The 14482-nt window shown below is 36.4% G+C and overlaps 1 protein-coding gene across 1 annotated transcript; it reads left to right on the plus strand.

The window, feature by feature from the left end:
• Positions 1-305: 305 nt before the first annotated feature.
• On the plus strand, positions 306-8763 carry soul5l (heme-binding protein soul5, like). Its single transcript, XM_034859873.1, has 7 exons — positions 306-533; positions 1649-1708; positions 3763-3844; positions 4002-4122; positions 4213-4352; positions 5991-6154; positions 6699-8763. The coding sequence occupies exons 1-7, from the start codon at positions 496-498 to the stop codon at positions 7183-7185; spliced, it is 1092 nt and encodes a 363-aa protein (XP_034715764.1). The 5' UTR covers positions 306-495; the 3' UTR covers positions 7186-8763.
• Positions 8764-14482: the final 5719 nt, after the last annotated feature.

The following is a 14482-nucleotide window of genomic DNA, read 5'->3' on the forward strand; positions in this document are numbered from 1 at the left end:
GCTATCTGAAATGGTAATACAATCCAAAATTCTTTCAGACTAAAATTTCAAATTATGTATAATGTTTTACTTTGGTGGCATGTCCCTTTAAAGGCAGCTTTTTAGTATTGAGCGTGCATCTCCCATTATAACTCAAAATGTTGCTCAATTTTGCTATAGTGCAAAAATACTGCAGACCATAAACAGCCCCCAACAGGACTTGCTCATCTCCATCCTCTCATGTTTGAACACATGAAGGATTGATGATGGCGGATTCTTGAGAAGACCTCCAAATGCCACTGCTGCAGCGCTGGAGGTGAACTCGCGGGGATAAACAGACGCATAGCATGTGTCTTGTGTTGGTCCAGTAGTTACAGGCTGGTGCCAGCTCAGCCCCTCCCTTCCTGTGAGCTCCAGGCGGACGCCGGTCCTCGCTGCAGTCCGCAGTGAACTCACCGGAGCCTTCAGAGTGCAGCAGACTGCAGACTCCATCACACTCCACCTACTCACGCTCCCATGGCAGGTGGACAGGACACACACGGGGCCGGGACAATGTAAGTATCAGCACTTCTATTTTTATAATTTGAAATAAAATTCACTCTGGTAGATTTGGAGAAATTTCTTCAGGAATGTTTGTCCATACCTGATGTCTGTCTGAGCGACTTTTCTGCCGCGTCATGCAGAGGTAAAGTACATTTCTTTTGCGTCATTTTTGGCTGGTTGTGCGCAAAAATGACACAGTTTTTGCTTAATAGCCTATTAACATAATGCTGTAACATGAATGCAGCATTAGATAGACATAAAAGTGAACCGGTGATTGGATATTGAAATAATTCACCCCGACCTTAAATAACATTTCATTTCTTAAACTGTTGTCTATTAAATCCGGTGTTTAGTTAAATGTGATATTAAAAAAAGGTTATGATAAAGGGATATAATGAGCTGCTGAAAGATGTTCGTCCATGACCTCAAAACGCCTTTGGTTTTGAGAAAGCAGAGCATGATGATGCAGCAGATCTCTCCCTCTCTCTCCTCTTTGCGTCGCTCAGAGCAGGAAAACGTGTCCCATTTCATCTCTGCAGTGCAAACACCGGAATGCAGCACGCTGACACACAGCCTACACACACTCACAAAGCCTTTTAAAAGCTGCTCATGGAAAATTATCCTCTGACATTTTCATTTATTTTTTAGACCAGATGTCTATCCCGTTCATCATTGAAAAATATCAGCAGTATTAACATAAAAACATATGTAATAGTCATGTCAGTAGTAAAAGTATGCAGAATGGCCCATTGGCCAACATATTACAGCCTATTATTGGATTATAATTATTCATGCATTGATGTGTAAACATGATTGATGTTGCCGCCGGTAAAGGTGTAACTATAATTCCAGCTAGGCTACTTTATAGACTGTAGCTTAATCAATAATCATACATCATAATGTATTAGTTGATGTAAAGTTTGTCGTAATCTGAATGTGCAAAGCAACTACAGTTTATTAAATAAATGTTGTGAAGTGAAAAGTACAAAATTGTCATCCCAAATGTTGTGCAGTCGAAGTATAAAGTTGCATTAAATGGAAAACACTCCACCCCTGGTCCCTTCTCTGTTATACTATACAGGAGCATTTTAACTTGTGTATAATGTGTACTTGTGTCCCTCCTCAGGGCTTTCATCTCAGCCGTGGCGTTTTTGGCTCTAGTGGTCTCTGCCGAAGGAAGTGTTGGGTAAGTGAATGGTTTCAGATCAATGTAGCCTGCACATGGCCAAAAGTGACTAGTTATCCAAATATAGGGTACAAGGATAGTTAGTGTTGCATGGTGTTGAGATTGTTAGGACACTTAAGGAAATCTGTGATGATTTTTTTGTGTTTAGAAAAGAGCTACAAAAATAAATGTATTATTATTATTTTACACCTGGCGGAGTTACGGCCAAGCTTCAATCTGCTGCTGTAACAACTCCACTCTTCTTCGAAGGCTTTTAACAAGATATCTCAACCTGCAGTGACATTTTTCTCATTCAGCCACAAGAGCATTAGTCGGGTCGAGTACTAATACAGTTACCAAGATGTTACTTTTAACAAACAAGGTGTTACATCGTCATGCCTCTCTCTATTAAATGAGTTGTTGTGTGGTCTCACCAATGGTGAGAAAGTGTTGAGAGTATAGCCATACCAACATATCGCCGCGCTGATATCATCGGCCGATATTAGGCATTGTCCAAACACTACAATTTACAATGGCAAATAAACAAACATTTAAAAAAATAAAAACGGACTAAACACCCTATAACCGTGTTATGAGTGTTGGCGTTTGTCCACCAGAGGGCGCTCTACAACGTCCCAGTTGGCAACCCAGAATCAGAATCAGCTTTATTTGCCAGGTATGAGGACACATACAAGGAATTTTTCTTTGATTTGTTTTGTTGTTATTGTGTTTTTGTTCAAAGGACTTTAAGTTTCACATTTCACACGTTTGTATTTTTTAAATATTTTATTCATCAGAACCTCTGTTTTGTTGTGACAATAAAACAAATAAGTTTATTTTTAAACTGCATTATCAGGTTCTTTTAATTGAGGACTCATAAATAACTACAAATACTAATGTTAGGGAAATCACTTTATGTTTTGTTATGGATGTCTGGATTTTCTTTTTTTAAACATATATCGGCCCATTTATCACAATATCGGATTTTTAAATCACCAAATATTTGTTTGAATATCGGCCTTTATCGGTCGGGCTCTACTTCTGGCTGTTCTGATTGTGCTTTCTTTGTTGCTCCACATTGCTGGAACATCCTCCATCAGACAAGCCAAATTAATGGTAATTCTTAAAAAAGCATAACGTTTTGTATGGGTTTTCTTTACTTTGTAGCTTTCATTTTGTGGTTTAGACTTTTAATTCTCTGTGTTTTAATGTATAATCTTTTCTGTCCCATTTATTCATAATTTAACATCTCTTTTCAAAAGAGCTATTTAAATTAAGTTTACCTGCTGGCTCCAGAAGATTGAGGTCAGAGCTCTGTGCAGGCCGTTCAAGTTGTTCAACACCAAACTTATAAAAACCTTTCTCTACGGACCTCGCTTTGTGCACGAGGGTAATATCATTTTGAAACAGAAGAGGGTCTTCCCCGAACCATGAAAACCAGCCTCACCAAAGGACCCTGTCCACATACATTTGGCCATATAATGCTAGAAAGATAATAAACTTAATTATATTAACACGCACACTCAACATCACTGGAGTTGTTTCTTTAAGCTTATTTTACTTGTGCGAGCAGAGTCAGTGTAAGAGGCTTTTTAAAGGAGTAGGGAGTCAAGTTAGTTATATGGTTCACACAATCAGCAGCTCTCTTCTTATCTCTGGTCAGACTCAGCATCTCCTCCACATGTGCTCTGGCCTCAGGGCGTCCTGTGCTTTTGCAAGGTCAGGGACTCTCAGAATCATCACATTAGAAACAACAATAGTTGCCCACAGTCTTCAAGCAAATAGTTTAACACTAAAATTAAGCAGAGGTGTTCCAGGCACGTCCAGCTGGGAGGAGGCCTTGGGGAAGACCCAGGACTAGGAAGAGGAATTATGTCTCCAACTTGGCCTGGGAACGTCTCGGGATCCCCATTTGGAGCTTATTAAGGTAGTTCAGGAAAGGGAAGTTTGGGGTCCCCTGCTGGAGCTGCTGCCACCGCGACCTGACACTGGACAATCGGACAAAGATGGAAGGATGGATAAAATTAAGCATGACAGTTGACTAGTAAACAGCATTTTCTAACACTCTGTTACAGACCGAGTACCAACACCAGCTTTTGCACTGAGTCAAAGGAATGTCTGGAATATCAGCTGGTCTGCAAAACAGATGAATATGAGGTAAGAGAACCTCCAGTCAAACCGTACACCTTCCCATGAAGCTGGCACTTCTGAGACTCTGTGTGTGTGTGTTTGTGTGTGTGTGTGTGTGTGTGTGTGTGTGTGTGTGTGTGTGTGTGTGTGTGTGTGTGTGTGTGTGTGTGGTCTGGCTGTTCAGGTACGACACTACAGCCCCACTCGCTGGGTTACAACCGATGCTGAAGCCTATTTCATGGGCGTGGGTGCAGCCATGGCCTTCAGGAGACTGTTCCAGTACATCACTGGAGCCAATGAAGGAGGTAAAGATAGGTCAGAGGCATTAGTACTCAAAAGTGTGTTCATTGTGTGTGTTTAACTGTGTGAGTGTGTGTGTGTGTGTGTGTGTGTAGGCATCCAGATGGAGATGACAGCCCCTGTCCTGGTCAAAATCCCAGAAGATACCAAGATGTGGGAGCCGGCTATCTACACGCTCAACTTCCCGCTGCCGGCAGCCTATCAGGAGAAGCCTCCCACGCCCACTAATGAAAAGGTGAGGTGACGCGTGGTGAGGGCTGTGGGAGGACAGAGCCTTTAGGTGCAGGGTGTGGCAGGGTTATTTTTTCAGTGTTGGTGCATCATGCGGTGTAATGCTTTCATCCTCCCAGTATCTGTGTGTAATTTGACCGTTGATTTAAGATCGATAGATGGATGGATGGATGTGCAGTATTTAGCGCAGCTTTCACTCACTCAGCAGAACGGAAATAGGTGATGCTGGCTCATGATGGCATCAGTGCTGCTGTCCTTTATACGTCAATGCTAATGTTCATTTGATTTATCTGATGTTGGCTGTATTTATCTACAAAATCAATTAATTCTTATTTATTAGCTAGTCACGTTTCTGTATTGTGCCTCCTGTACTGGCTATGACAGATGAACTTTTACAGAACAGAACATATTGTCTTGATTAGCCGCAATTACAGACTTTAATATAATAATTAAGCACTTAGTTGTTAACATGTTCATGTCTCAGCTTAACAACTGACATTCATTTGATCTATCTATTTTTTTAAAGTTGTTTTTTTTAAGTCATCACACACCTTTAAAAAAGGGAAGGAAATTGTTTTTTTATCCAGAGTTTTTGTTCAGGATAATGGATGGTATGCTAGAATGATGGATGGATGGTTGCTTATGTTGAACTCTTTCCCCTTCTTTCTATACTTTGCTTTTATTTATCACAAATAACATTACAAATTCACATCTTCATGCAGCCCATTTAGAATTCAATTTTCATTATACTTCCTCTTTTATGCAAAATCTGAATAATTTGATCGCCAAGTACTTTTCTAACATTTTAAGACTGTCCCACACTCACACAAAAAAATCAGTTTCTTTCTTTTCAAAGATGCAACAATAAGAGCTACGTGACATCTTAAAGCTATAGTGCATAGTTTCTGTCTCCTCCATGAGGATTTTCTAAGTAATGACAACACCACTTTTGCATCCAAATGACACAAGCCTTCCCTAAGCGTTATTATGGAAACCCCGCAACTTCTAGGCATGACCCGCCCTTCAATAGCATTCACACACTACTATTGGCCAGGCGTCCATGCTTTCGCACAGCAACGTAACCTGTTTTGCTCCAGTCCTGTCACCTGACCAATCGGCTATCCTAGCCTTAACCAATCGTCTTGCTTTGTAGGGCGAGACTTGCCTAGAAGTTACATGGGAACCATAACAATGCCTTCTGCAATCGCGCACCACCACCACACCTCCACAACGCAGTTCCTACTAGCCAAGGAGGACACGGAGGATAAAAAAAAAAATCTTTGTATCAACTCATTTGGCAATGGTTTGAATTTGACAGATGTTCTTTAATATAAAGAAAGGTTATGCATTAAAGCTAAGCTTAAGCTGCAATTCTGCTATTAGCCACTGGATAGATACTGGCTCCAAAAATCTCTGTGTGTTGATTTTTTTTTGAATGCTTGACTTAAGTCTTTTTCCAGGATCTCAACATTAAATTTGACCTATTCTGATGTGCCTTTGCTTTAAATTCTTCATATGTGTGCTGTCATCTATTTGGAGCAGTATTTTTTGCACACTTTCTGTCTCTCTGCCGTATCCGTCTACTGTGATACATCATGGTCAGTGTTTGACTGCTACTGTGGCATCTGTGTCTCCTGCACAGCTGTATTTCACCGAGATGCCAGAGATGGATGTCTACGTGAGGAGTTATGGAGGCTGGATGCTGTCAGTCACTTCCAGGCTTCACGCTCACCTGCTGACCAAAGAACTGGGGAGAGTTCGAGCTTCCTACAACCACACTTACCACTATGGAGTCGGCTATGACAGGTATCACACAAGTCCTTCACTTCGTTACCATTTGTAACATTCTCCTTGTTTCATGGGAATCAGTTACGACTATTTCACATTATAGTTCTTTAATATCGTCCTACAAGTTTTGAGCATATATTTGGAAATCCACGACCAATATTGTTTTTGACATTCTGTATCATTTTCATATAATTGGCTTCAAAATGATGTTAGGTTAGGTGTGGCCTAATTAACATAAAGGGCCATAACTCTTAAACTCATCACAGAGCTGCAACCATGTTAAATGACAAGGGCACAGACCTACTCTGAGCATTCCTGTAAAATGTAACAGCTGCAACACCACTTTGATAAATGTAAATAGTCACAACTGAGTTAACTTGTAATACTGTGGATTTATCTATATTCCACCAATCAGCATAACTGTCGCTATGTGTATTTTGACTTACAAACTTCTACGGTTAAAGTAACCTGTGTGTGTGTGTGTGTGTGTTTGTGTGTGTGTGTGTGTGTGTGTGTGTGTGTGTGTGTGTGTGTGTGTGTGTGTGTGTGTGTGTGTGTCTAGTCCCTTGAAGCTGTTGAACAGGCACAATGAGGTGTGGTATGTGGCCGAGGGGGAGCTAGTTTGCACGGATCCGCAGGAGCCGACCCCAGCGCACACACCCCGGCTGACTCAGACCAACTCCCCCCCAGACTCTCCGTCCGACCCTCTCCCACACACGCTCTCTGATTCTCCCGCACTCCCTCCCTCCAACCTATCCTCATATGCCAAATCCAACTCTTCTTCACAAATGCCCTCTGACACACCATCTCTCCCCCCATCTAATGCTCCACCTAGTCCTTCCAACCTGCCCGCTGACGCCACATTCAGCCATCCCCCTACCTCCTCCCAGATCCTGCTGGACCCCACAACCAACTCTTCCACCCCCGCCGCTGTGAACCCGTCCCGGGAGCCCCAGTCTGATGCCGCCCTGTGGAACAGCACAGCCCACAGCTCTCTGGATACACAAGCTGACAGTAACCCTGTGACCGAGTTAGACAACTCTCACTAGCACCAGTCACATTTGATTTGAGTAGCTATTCCAGCTATATTAACATAGAAGTTAAATAGAAAAGAAGCAATGGAGGTGTCTCAGAAAAAATTGTTAAGGTGTGTGAAAGACAGACAAGCTGTTACCTTCCTCCTTATCTCTCTATCCCTGTGTATTACACTTACTTCTTCTTGTTATGGCACTTAGGGTTAAGCTATATGTTCAATCACAGCTTTGCACTTGCAGCCTTCTGTCTCAGCAAACCCATGCCTGTCCACTTTGTCGTTCTGAGCTTATCACACTGCTGCATCACTGAATTAAGTAGATGTATGTATTAGTTAGAAAATTAGAATTCAGGGTTAATGTGTTGATTGACCTAGCTAAAGTGCAAGGCAGGGATAGATGCCATTTAATCCGAAAAATAACTTGGAGGAAACTAAACAATCATAGTGTGTTAGTATTATGCCGTAATTAGCGAATTTCCTATTTGTGCCACTAAATTCCAGCCATAATATCCTACAAATTATACTCTCTGTTTAGATCCATGTCACTTAATTTCATAATATTTGTGGCAACATTAGTTAGTTAGTTAGTTAGTTAGTGAATCATTATAAATTTAGTGTGCGCATGCATTGGGATCTTTGGTGTGGCCTTAAAGCTAAGTGCTAATACAGTATAGCTCTATATAATAGTAATTTATGAAGTTTTGTTTTAACTTGGGATAAAACCTTTTTTCCAAGCATTAGAGCTTAAAAGTGCCTGTAAAACTAAGGTCATATATTTTGCCAATTTGCCTTCTCAGTATTTGTAAAGATTACAATTACACTAACCAATTTGAGTAGATGTTTTTGGGCTACTAGAATCCAATGAACATATTTACAAGAATAAAAACTTGGATTACGACACAAGGGTATATAACAAGGGTTAATAACAGAGCCTGCAATGCCACCAGACAGTGGCTTGTTGTTAGATCTTCCTGTCAAATGTTCAGCAAAAACACCTGCAATACGTATTTTAGCATATTTAAATATCAGTAAGTGGAATCCACCCAAGAAAATTCTAAACCTAAATGTAATATTTCCTAAAATAGATTTTGATTCCCGCCAATTTAGACCAAAATGTCTCATGAATTAAGTTTGGGTTGACCATTACCTAACCCTAATAAGTAGAAATGTTAAGAAAAATAAAGATGGGAAGAATCCACACTTTCTGAATGGTATGTGAGGTAGGAAATACGTCCAACATGTATTTCAGGCTTAAAGGATGTAAATAAAATGGTTTTGGTAAGAGGTGTTGAATGTTAACAAAATGTGTTAGTCTCCAAAGGAAATCCCACACGGCACCTTAAACCTAGTTTTTGCACACAGTATAAAATAAGGCCCTTACTTAATCTGCCCAAACCACTTTCCTCTGTGTCTGTACCTAGAAACACAACAATCCCTTATCTTAATCTAGGTAGGAATGACTGCCCCAAAGATCCCAAAGAATCACGCCTGACAAACCAATGCAACACAACTTACATCAGTTAATAAATGTATCTATCTGTCTCTGAGCTACAAACTGTGTTTTCTGAGGAAGCTGCAATAAAAAAAACATAAATTTAGTTTTGGGGTGATTATTGGTGTCGTTGGACCTTATTAACCAAGAGAATGATTTACCTATTGTGATTGCTTTGCCCTAATGTTTAGAATTTTAAAATTCCTTACTCTGTGACTCTCAGGTAGTATTATGAATAATGCTATTGGACAGCAGACCACACTTATATCATAGTGCAGATGAAAATCTGGTCATTTAGAACATTTACACAACAAACTTTGTCCAGTCATGTTTACTGAACTTGTTAGTGATTCCTGTCAGTTTCCTCTCCAGTCCTTGATTAGTGGCTACGGAATTTGCACATGCTCCAAGTGGCACTTTGTGTAAACAAAGCTTTGTCCCTACCAACCCCGAGTGGCCCAAAAAAGAATATTGCGGCAGATTTAAGGACTGTATTTGCATTTGAAACGTGTTTCAAACTTTATCCCATTCCCCCCAGACATAATCCTCAGCTTCAATATTGTCTGTAATAATAAATCATAAAAAAGTCAAAAAAAGATAAGCGACCGCAACAATGGCACACAACTGGGCCGCTTCATGCGTATGAAGTCCTTTGCGGGCAGAGCTGCTCTTACCACAAATATTTGCGTTGTGGCTTTTGGTTCCTTGTTTTTACAGCACAACTCCCATGCAGCACATTCTACTCTTCCCTACTGACTACAGATTCCTCCTAGATCTCATTGACTCTGTGAGTAAAATAGGGTAATAGAAGAGCACATTTAAATTAATACACCTTATAATATATTAGGTGAACACAGATTTTTTTAACATTGTGCACCATTCTGTGCACATTATTGCTTTATTATTGGTATCAACAGACAGCACAGGGATAAAGAAAACTTGTTTACTGAGCCGCCGCCGGCAATAGACGTTCTTGCGTAAAGTGAACGCACCCTCAACAGTGCAGTGATCATTTCATTGGTCTACACAACAACTACACTTCTATTGGTTGGTTAATTTTGATAGGATAGTAAGACAAAAAAAGCACAGGAGAGATCCGAGAATAGAAGATTTGCAAGTGCGCAGAATTAGCGTGAGTGAGAGGAGAAGGGTCAAAGCTGAAAGCAGTGAATCTGTCCAAGCAACAACATATATGGGTCCAAGGTGAAAGTTTGAGCACAAGCAAAGCAAATCCAAGCGCGAGCAGCGATTATTTGAGTGTGAGAGTAAGGTTTTGAGGGAAATTATTTAAAAAATCTGAGGGTACTGTCTGTGAGAAATGTGCTGAAATTGAAAAAGTGCAGTCTTGAATAAAGATAGGAATGTAACTCCATACATTTGGGGTTATTAATGGTGCCGTACAAACATTTTTTTTTTTCCCCAGTTCTTTTTCGTTTGTACATTGATAATTTTTCTAAGCAATTAACAGCCTGAATCATATTATTTATGCAGATGATCTTGTCCATCTTAGTCCATGTAGCGTACTCCACCAGCTCCTTAAATATGTTCTGTGTAACATCAAATGCAATCCCAGAAAATGGGTGTCTTTACCCATGGATGTATTACAATAAGAAAATCAAATAACACAAATGTCTAAAAGGTCCGGACTTTAAATTGTCTGACCAGGATTTATTTTTATGCTTTAGTATGTAATTTATTCCATGTACTTAATGGTTCTGTAATAAAGTTTTGTTTTGATATGTGTTGGACTTGTTTTGTTTATACTTCTTTGTCTCCAATTTTAGTACCAAAAAAGTAATTTATACAATTACTTTTTTGGTATATATTTTTTCGACATACTATACGTATGTCAAAAAAAGTCAGTATATTTTGTCGGACAAAAAGTCGTAGTATAGTATGCTGAAAATATTAACCATAAAAAGTAATGTATAATATGTCAATAATGTCAAAGTATTGTATGCAAAAAAAAGTCAGAGTATAGTAAGCAGAAAACGGTATAGAATGGTCAAAAATAGTCACGTAAAAAGTCACAGTATAGTGTGTCAAAAACGTCAAAGTATAGTATGTCAAAAAAAGTCAAATAAGTCATGGTATAGTATGTTGAAAAAAGCCAAAGTATAGAATGAGGAAACAAAGTCATATGTATGTCAATAAAAGTCACAAAAAAGTAATATATAGTATGTCAAAAAAGTCATGGTGTAGTTTGTCAAAAAAGTAAGAAAGGTCATAGTATGGTGTGTCAAAAAAAGTAAAAAAAAAAAAAGTCATTCACATAAAAAAGTCAAAGTATGGTCTGCCAAAAAAAGCTACAGAAAAATAATAGTATAGTATGTCACTGAAAAGTCAAAATATAAAATTATGAAAAAAGTCATACTTCAGTATGTCAATAAAAGTAATAAAAAAGTAATGTATAGTATGTCAAAAAAGTAAGAAAGGTCATGGTATAGTATGTCAAAAAAAGTGAAAAGAAGTCATGGGATAGCATGTCAACAAAGGTCATAGAATAGTATGTTGAAAAAAGTCATAGTTTAGTATGTTGAAAATGTTCACATAAAAAGTCATAGTATAATACATCGAAACCGTCATAAAAGTAAAAAAAAGCCTTAAAATATAGTATGTCGACAAAAGTCAAAGAAAATTCATAGAATAGTATGTTGAAAAACGTCATAGTTTAGTGTGTCGTAAAATTCAAATATATTATGTGGGGAATTGCACGCAGAAAAAAATCTAAAATAGTCACATAGAAAGTCATAGTCGCATGTCAAAAAAGTCATGTTATAGTGTGTCAGAAAAAGCCAAAGTATAGAATGATGAAAAAGTCATAGTTCAGTATGTCAATAAAAGTTATAAAAAAGTCATACATAGTATGTCTAAAAAGTCAAAATATAGCAGGCAGAAAAACTTTATAATATAGTATGTCAAAAACATTCACAAAAAAGTCATTGTATAGTATGTTGAAAAAAGTCAGTATATTTTGTAGACAAAAAGTCATAATATAGCAAGCAGAAAAACATTATAGTATGCCGAAAAAATTAACAGAAAAGTCACAGAACATTATGTCAAAAAAATTCATAAAAAAGTAATGTATAATATGTCAATAAAGTCAAAGTATTGTATGCAAAAAAAGTCAATGTATAGTATTCAGAAAAATTTTATAATATAGTCAAAAATAGTCACGTAAAAAGTCATAGTATAGTATGTCCAAAAAGTCAAATTAGGGTGTGTCAAAAAGGTAAAAAAGGTCATGGTATAGTATGTCAAAAAAAGTAAAGAAAGTCATGGTATAGTATATCAACAAAGGTCATAGAATAGTATGTTGAAAAAGTCATAGTTTAGTATGTCGAAAGTGTTCACATAAAAAGTCATAGTATAGTCTGTCACTAAAAAGTTAGTATAGTATGTCAAAAAAAGTCAAAAAAGTCATAAAATATAGTATGTCGACAAAAGTCATAGAATGGTCGTAGAATAGTATGTTGAAAAAGTCATAGTTTAGTATGTCGAAAAGGTTCACATAAAAAGTCATAGTATAGTATGTCAATAAAAATTCATAGTACAATATGTCCAAAAGTCGTAGAATAAAGTATGTCGACAAAAGTCATAGAATAGTCATAGAATAGTATGTCAAAAAATTCAAATAAATTATGTGGGGTATTGCACGCAGAAAAAACTCAAAAATAGTCACACAAAAAGTCATAGTATAGCATGTCACAAAAAAGTCACTAAAAACTCATATTATAGTGTGTCGAATAAAGCCAAAGTATAGAATGATGAAAAAGTCATAGTTCAGTATGTCAATAAAAGTTATAAAAAAATAATAGTATAGTATGTCGCTAAAAGGTCATAGTATAGTATGTAAAAAAAAGTCAAAAAAGTCATAGAATATAGTATGTCGACAAAAGTCGTAGAATATCGTATGTCGACAAAAGTTATAAAATATAGTATGTCGACAAAAGTCATACAAGATAGTATGTCAAAAATAGCCACATAAAAAGACATAGTATAGTATGTCACTAAAAAGTCAAAGTATAGTATGTCAAAAAAAAGTCAAAAAAGCCATGGTATAGTATGCTGAAAAAAGCCAAAGTATAGAATGATGAAAAAAGTCATATGTCAGTATGTCAATGAAAGGCATAAAAAAGTCACACATAGTATGTCAAAAAAGTCATAGTATAGTATGTCCAAAAAGTAAGAAAGGTCATGGTATAGTATGTCAAAAAAAGTAAAAAATAGTCATGGTATAGCATGTCAACAAAGGTCATAGAATAGTATGTCGAAAATGTTCACACAAAAAGTCAAAGTATGTTAAAGCATGTTGAAAAAAGTCATAGTATAGTAGGTATCAAAAAAGTCTTGTTATAGTATGTTGGAAAAAGTCATAAAAACTTATGGTAGTACTGCATGTGGAAAAAAGTCATGGTAAAACTTTAGTACAGTGTGTTGAAAAGTCATAGTTTTGTAGGCGTATGTCAAGAAAAAGTCCTAAAAATTTCATATGTAGTATGTGGAAATAAGGTAAAGTATTGTAGAAAAAATTTCAAATTATACTACGCAGAAAAATGTCATAATTTAGTAGGCTTATGTCAAAAAAAATCAAGCTAAAATGTCAAGCTATAGTATGCACAAAAAAGTTATAGTATAATATGTAAAAATAAAAATATGGTATGTCATAGAGTGTCTTAAAAAGTCATAGTATGTCATAAAAAAGTAATCACACATTATGCCGTAAAATCATACGTATCATAGTATAGTATATAATAATAATTCATAAATATTTCAAAGCATAGTATGTAATAAAAAAGTCACAAAAAGCGTACTAATGCATGTTGTTAATACATACATATATATGCCAAAAAGCTCATAATATAGTTCATCACATAAAAGTCAATATAGTATGCCATAAAAGGTCATAGTATATTATGTAACAAAAGTCAGAAAAAGTCATAGTATAGTACATCATAAATAAAGGTAGAAATAGTTATCAATATAATATGCCTATAAAAAAGTCATAGTACAATGTGTAATGAAAAGGTATTTGGTAAAAATTTCCAAAAAAGTCATAGTAGTGTCAGACAAATGTTAAAAATACAATGTATATTATTTCATAAAAAGTCATTGTATGTCATAAAAAGTCATAAACAGTAATAGTGTCAGAAAAGTGTTTAAAATACAAAGTAAAATATGCAATAAAAAGTCATAGTATAGAATGTAATGAAAAGTTGAGAAAAGTAAAAATCTGTCATATCAAAAATCTAAAAATGTCATAGCATTGTAAGCCATAATTTGAAGTACTAAATATGTTGTAAAAAAATCAAGAATTATATTATAATATGTCATAAAAGGTCAAAGGAAATTGTATAGTATGTCATTAAAAAGTTAAACAAAAGTCATAATATAATATGTCATAAAAAGAAAGAAGAAAGTCTAAAAATAGTCATAGCAAGTCATAACAAAATATGTCATAATAAAAATCTAAAAGTCATAGTATAGTGTGCGATCTTTTTAATAATATAAAGTGTCATAAATAGTCATAAAAATATATATATTATGTATACTATAGTATTGTAAATTGAACAAAGTAGAAAAAGTCAATACAGTATTTCATAAAAAGCTTTCTAAATAGTTCATAGTATAATAAGTCATAAATAAAATTGTATAGTATGTCATAAAAGTAAAAAAAAAGTCATAAAAAGTAATTGTTAAAAATGTGATAGAAAAATTATGTTAGGCTGACTCTGGCTCTTGGTGTGCAGCCATCTGCCTTGACTGGGTGGGGGAGGGGAGAGAGAGAGAGAGAGAGAGAGAGAAATATTACAGAGAAACA

Source organism: Etheostoma cragini, chromosome 2 (genome assembly GCF_013103735.1).
Source record: "Etheostoma cragini isolate CJK2018 chromosome 2, CSU_Ecrag_1.0, whole genome shotgun sequence".
NCBI classification, from domain to species: domain Eukaryota; kingdom Metazoa; phylum Chordata; class Actinopteri; order Perciformes; family Percidae; genus Etheostoma; species Etheostoma cragini.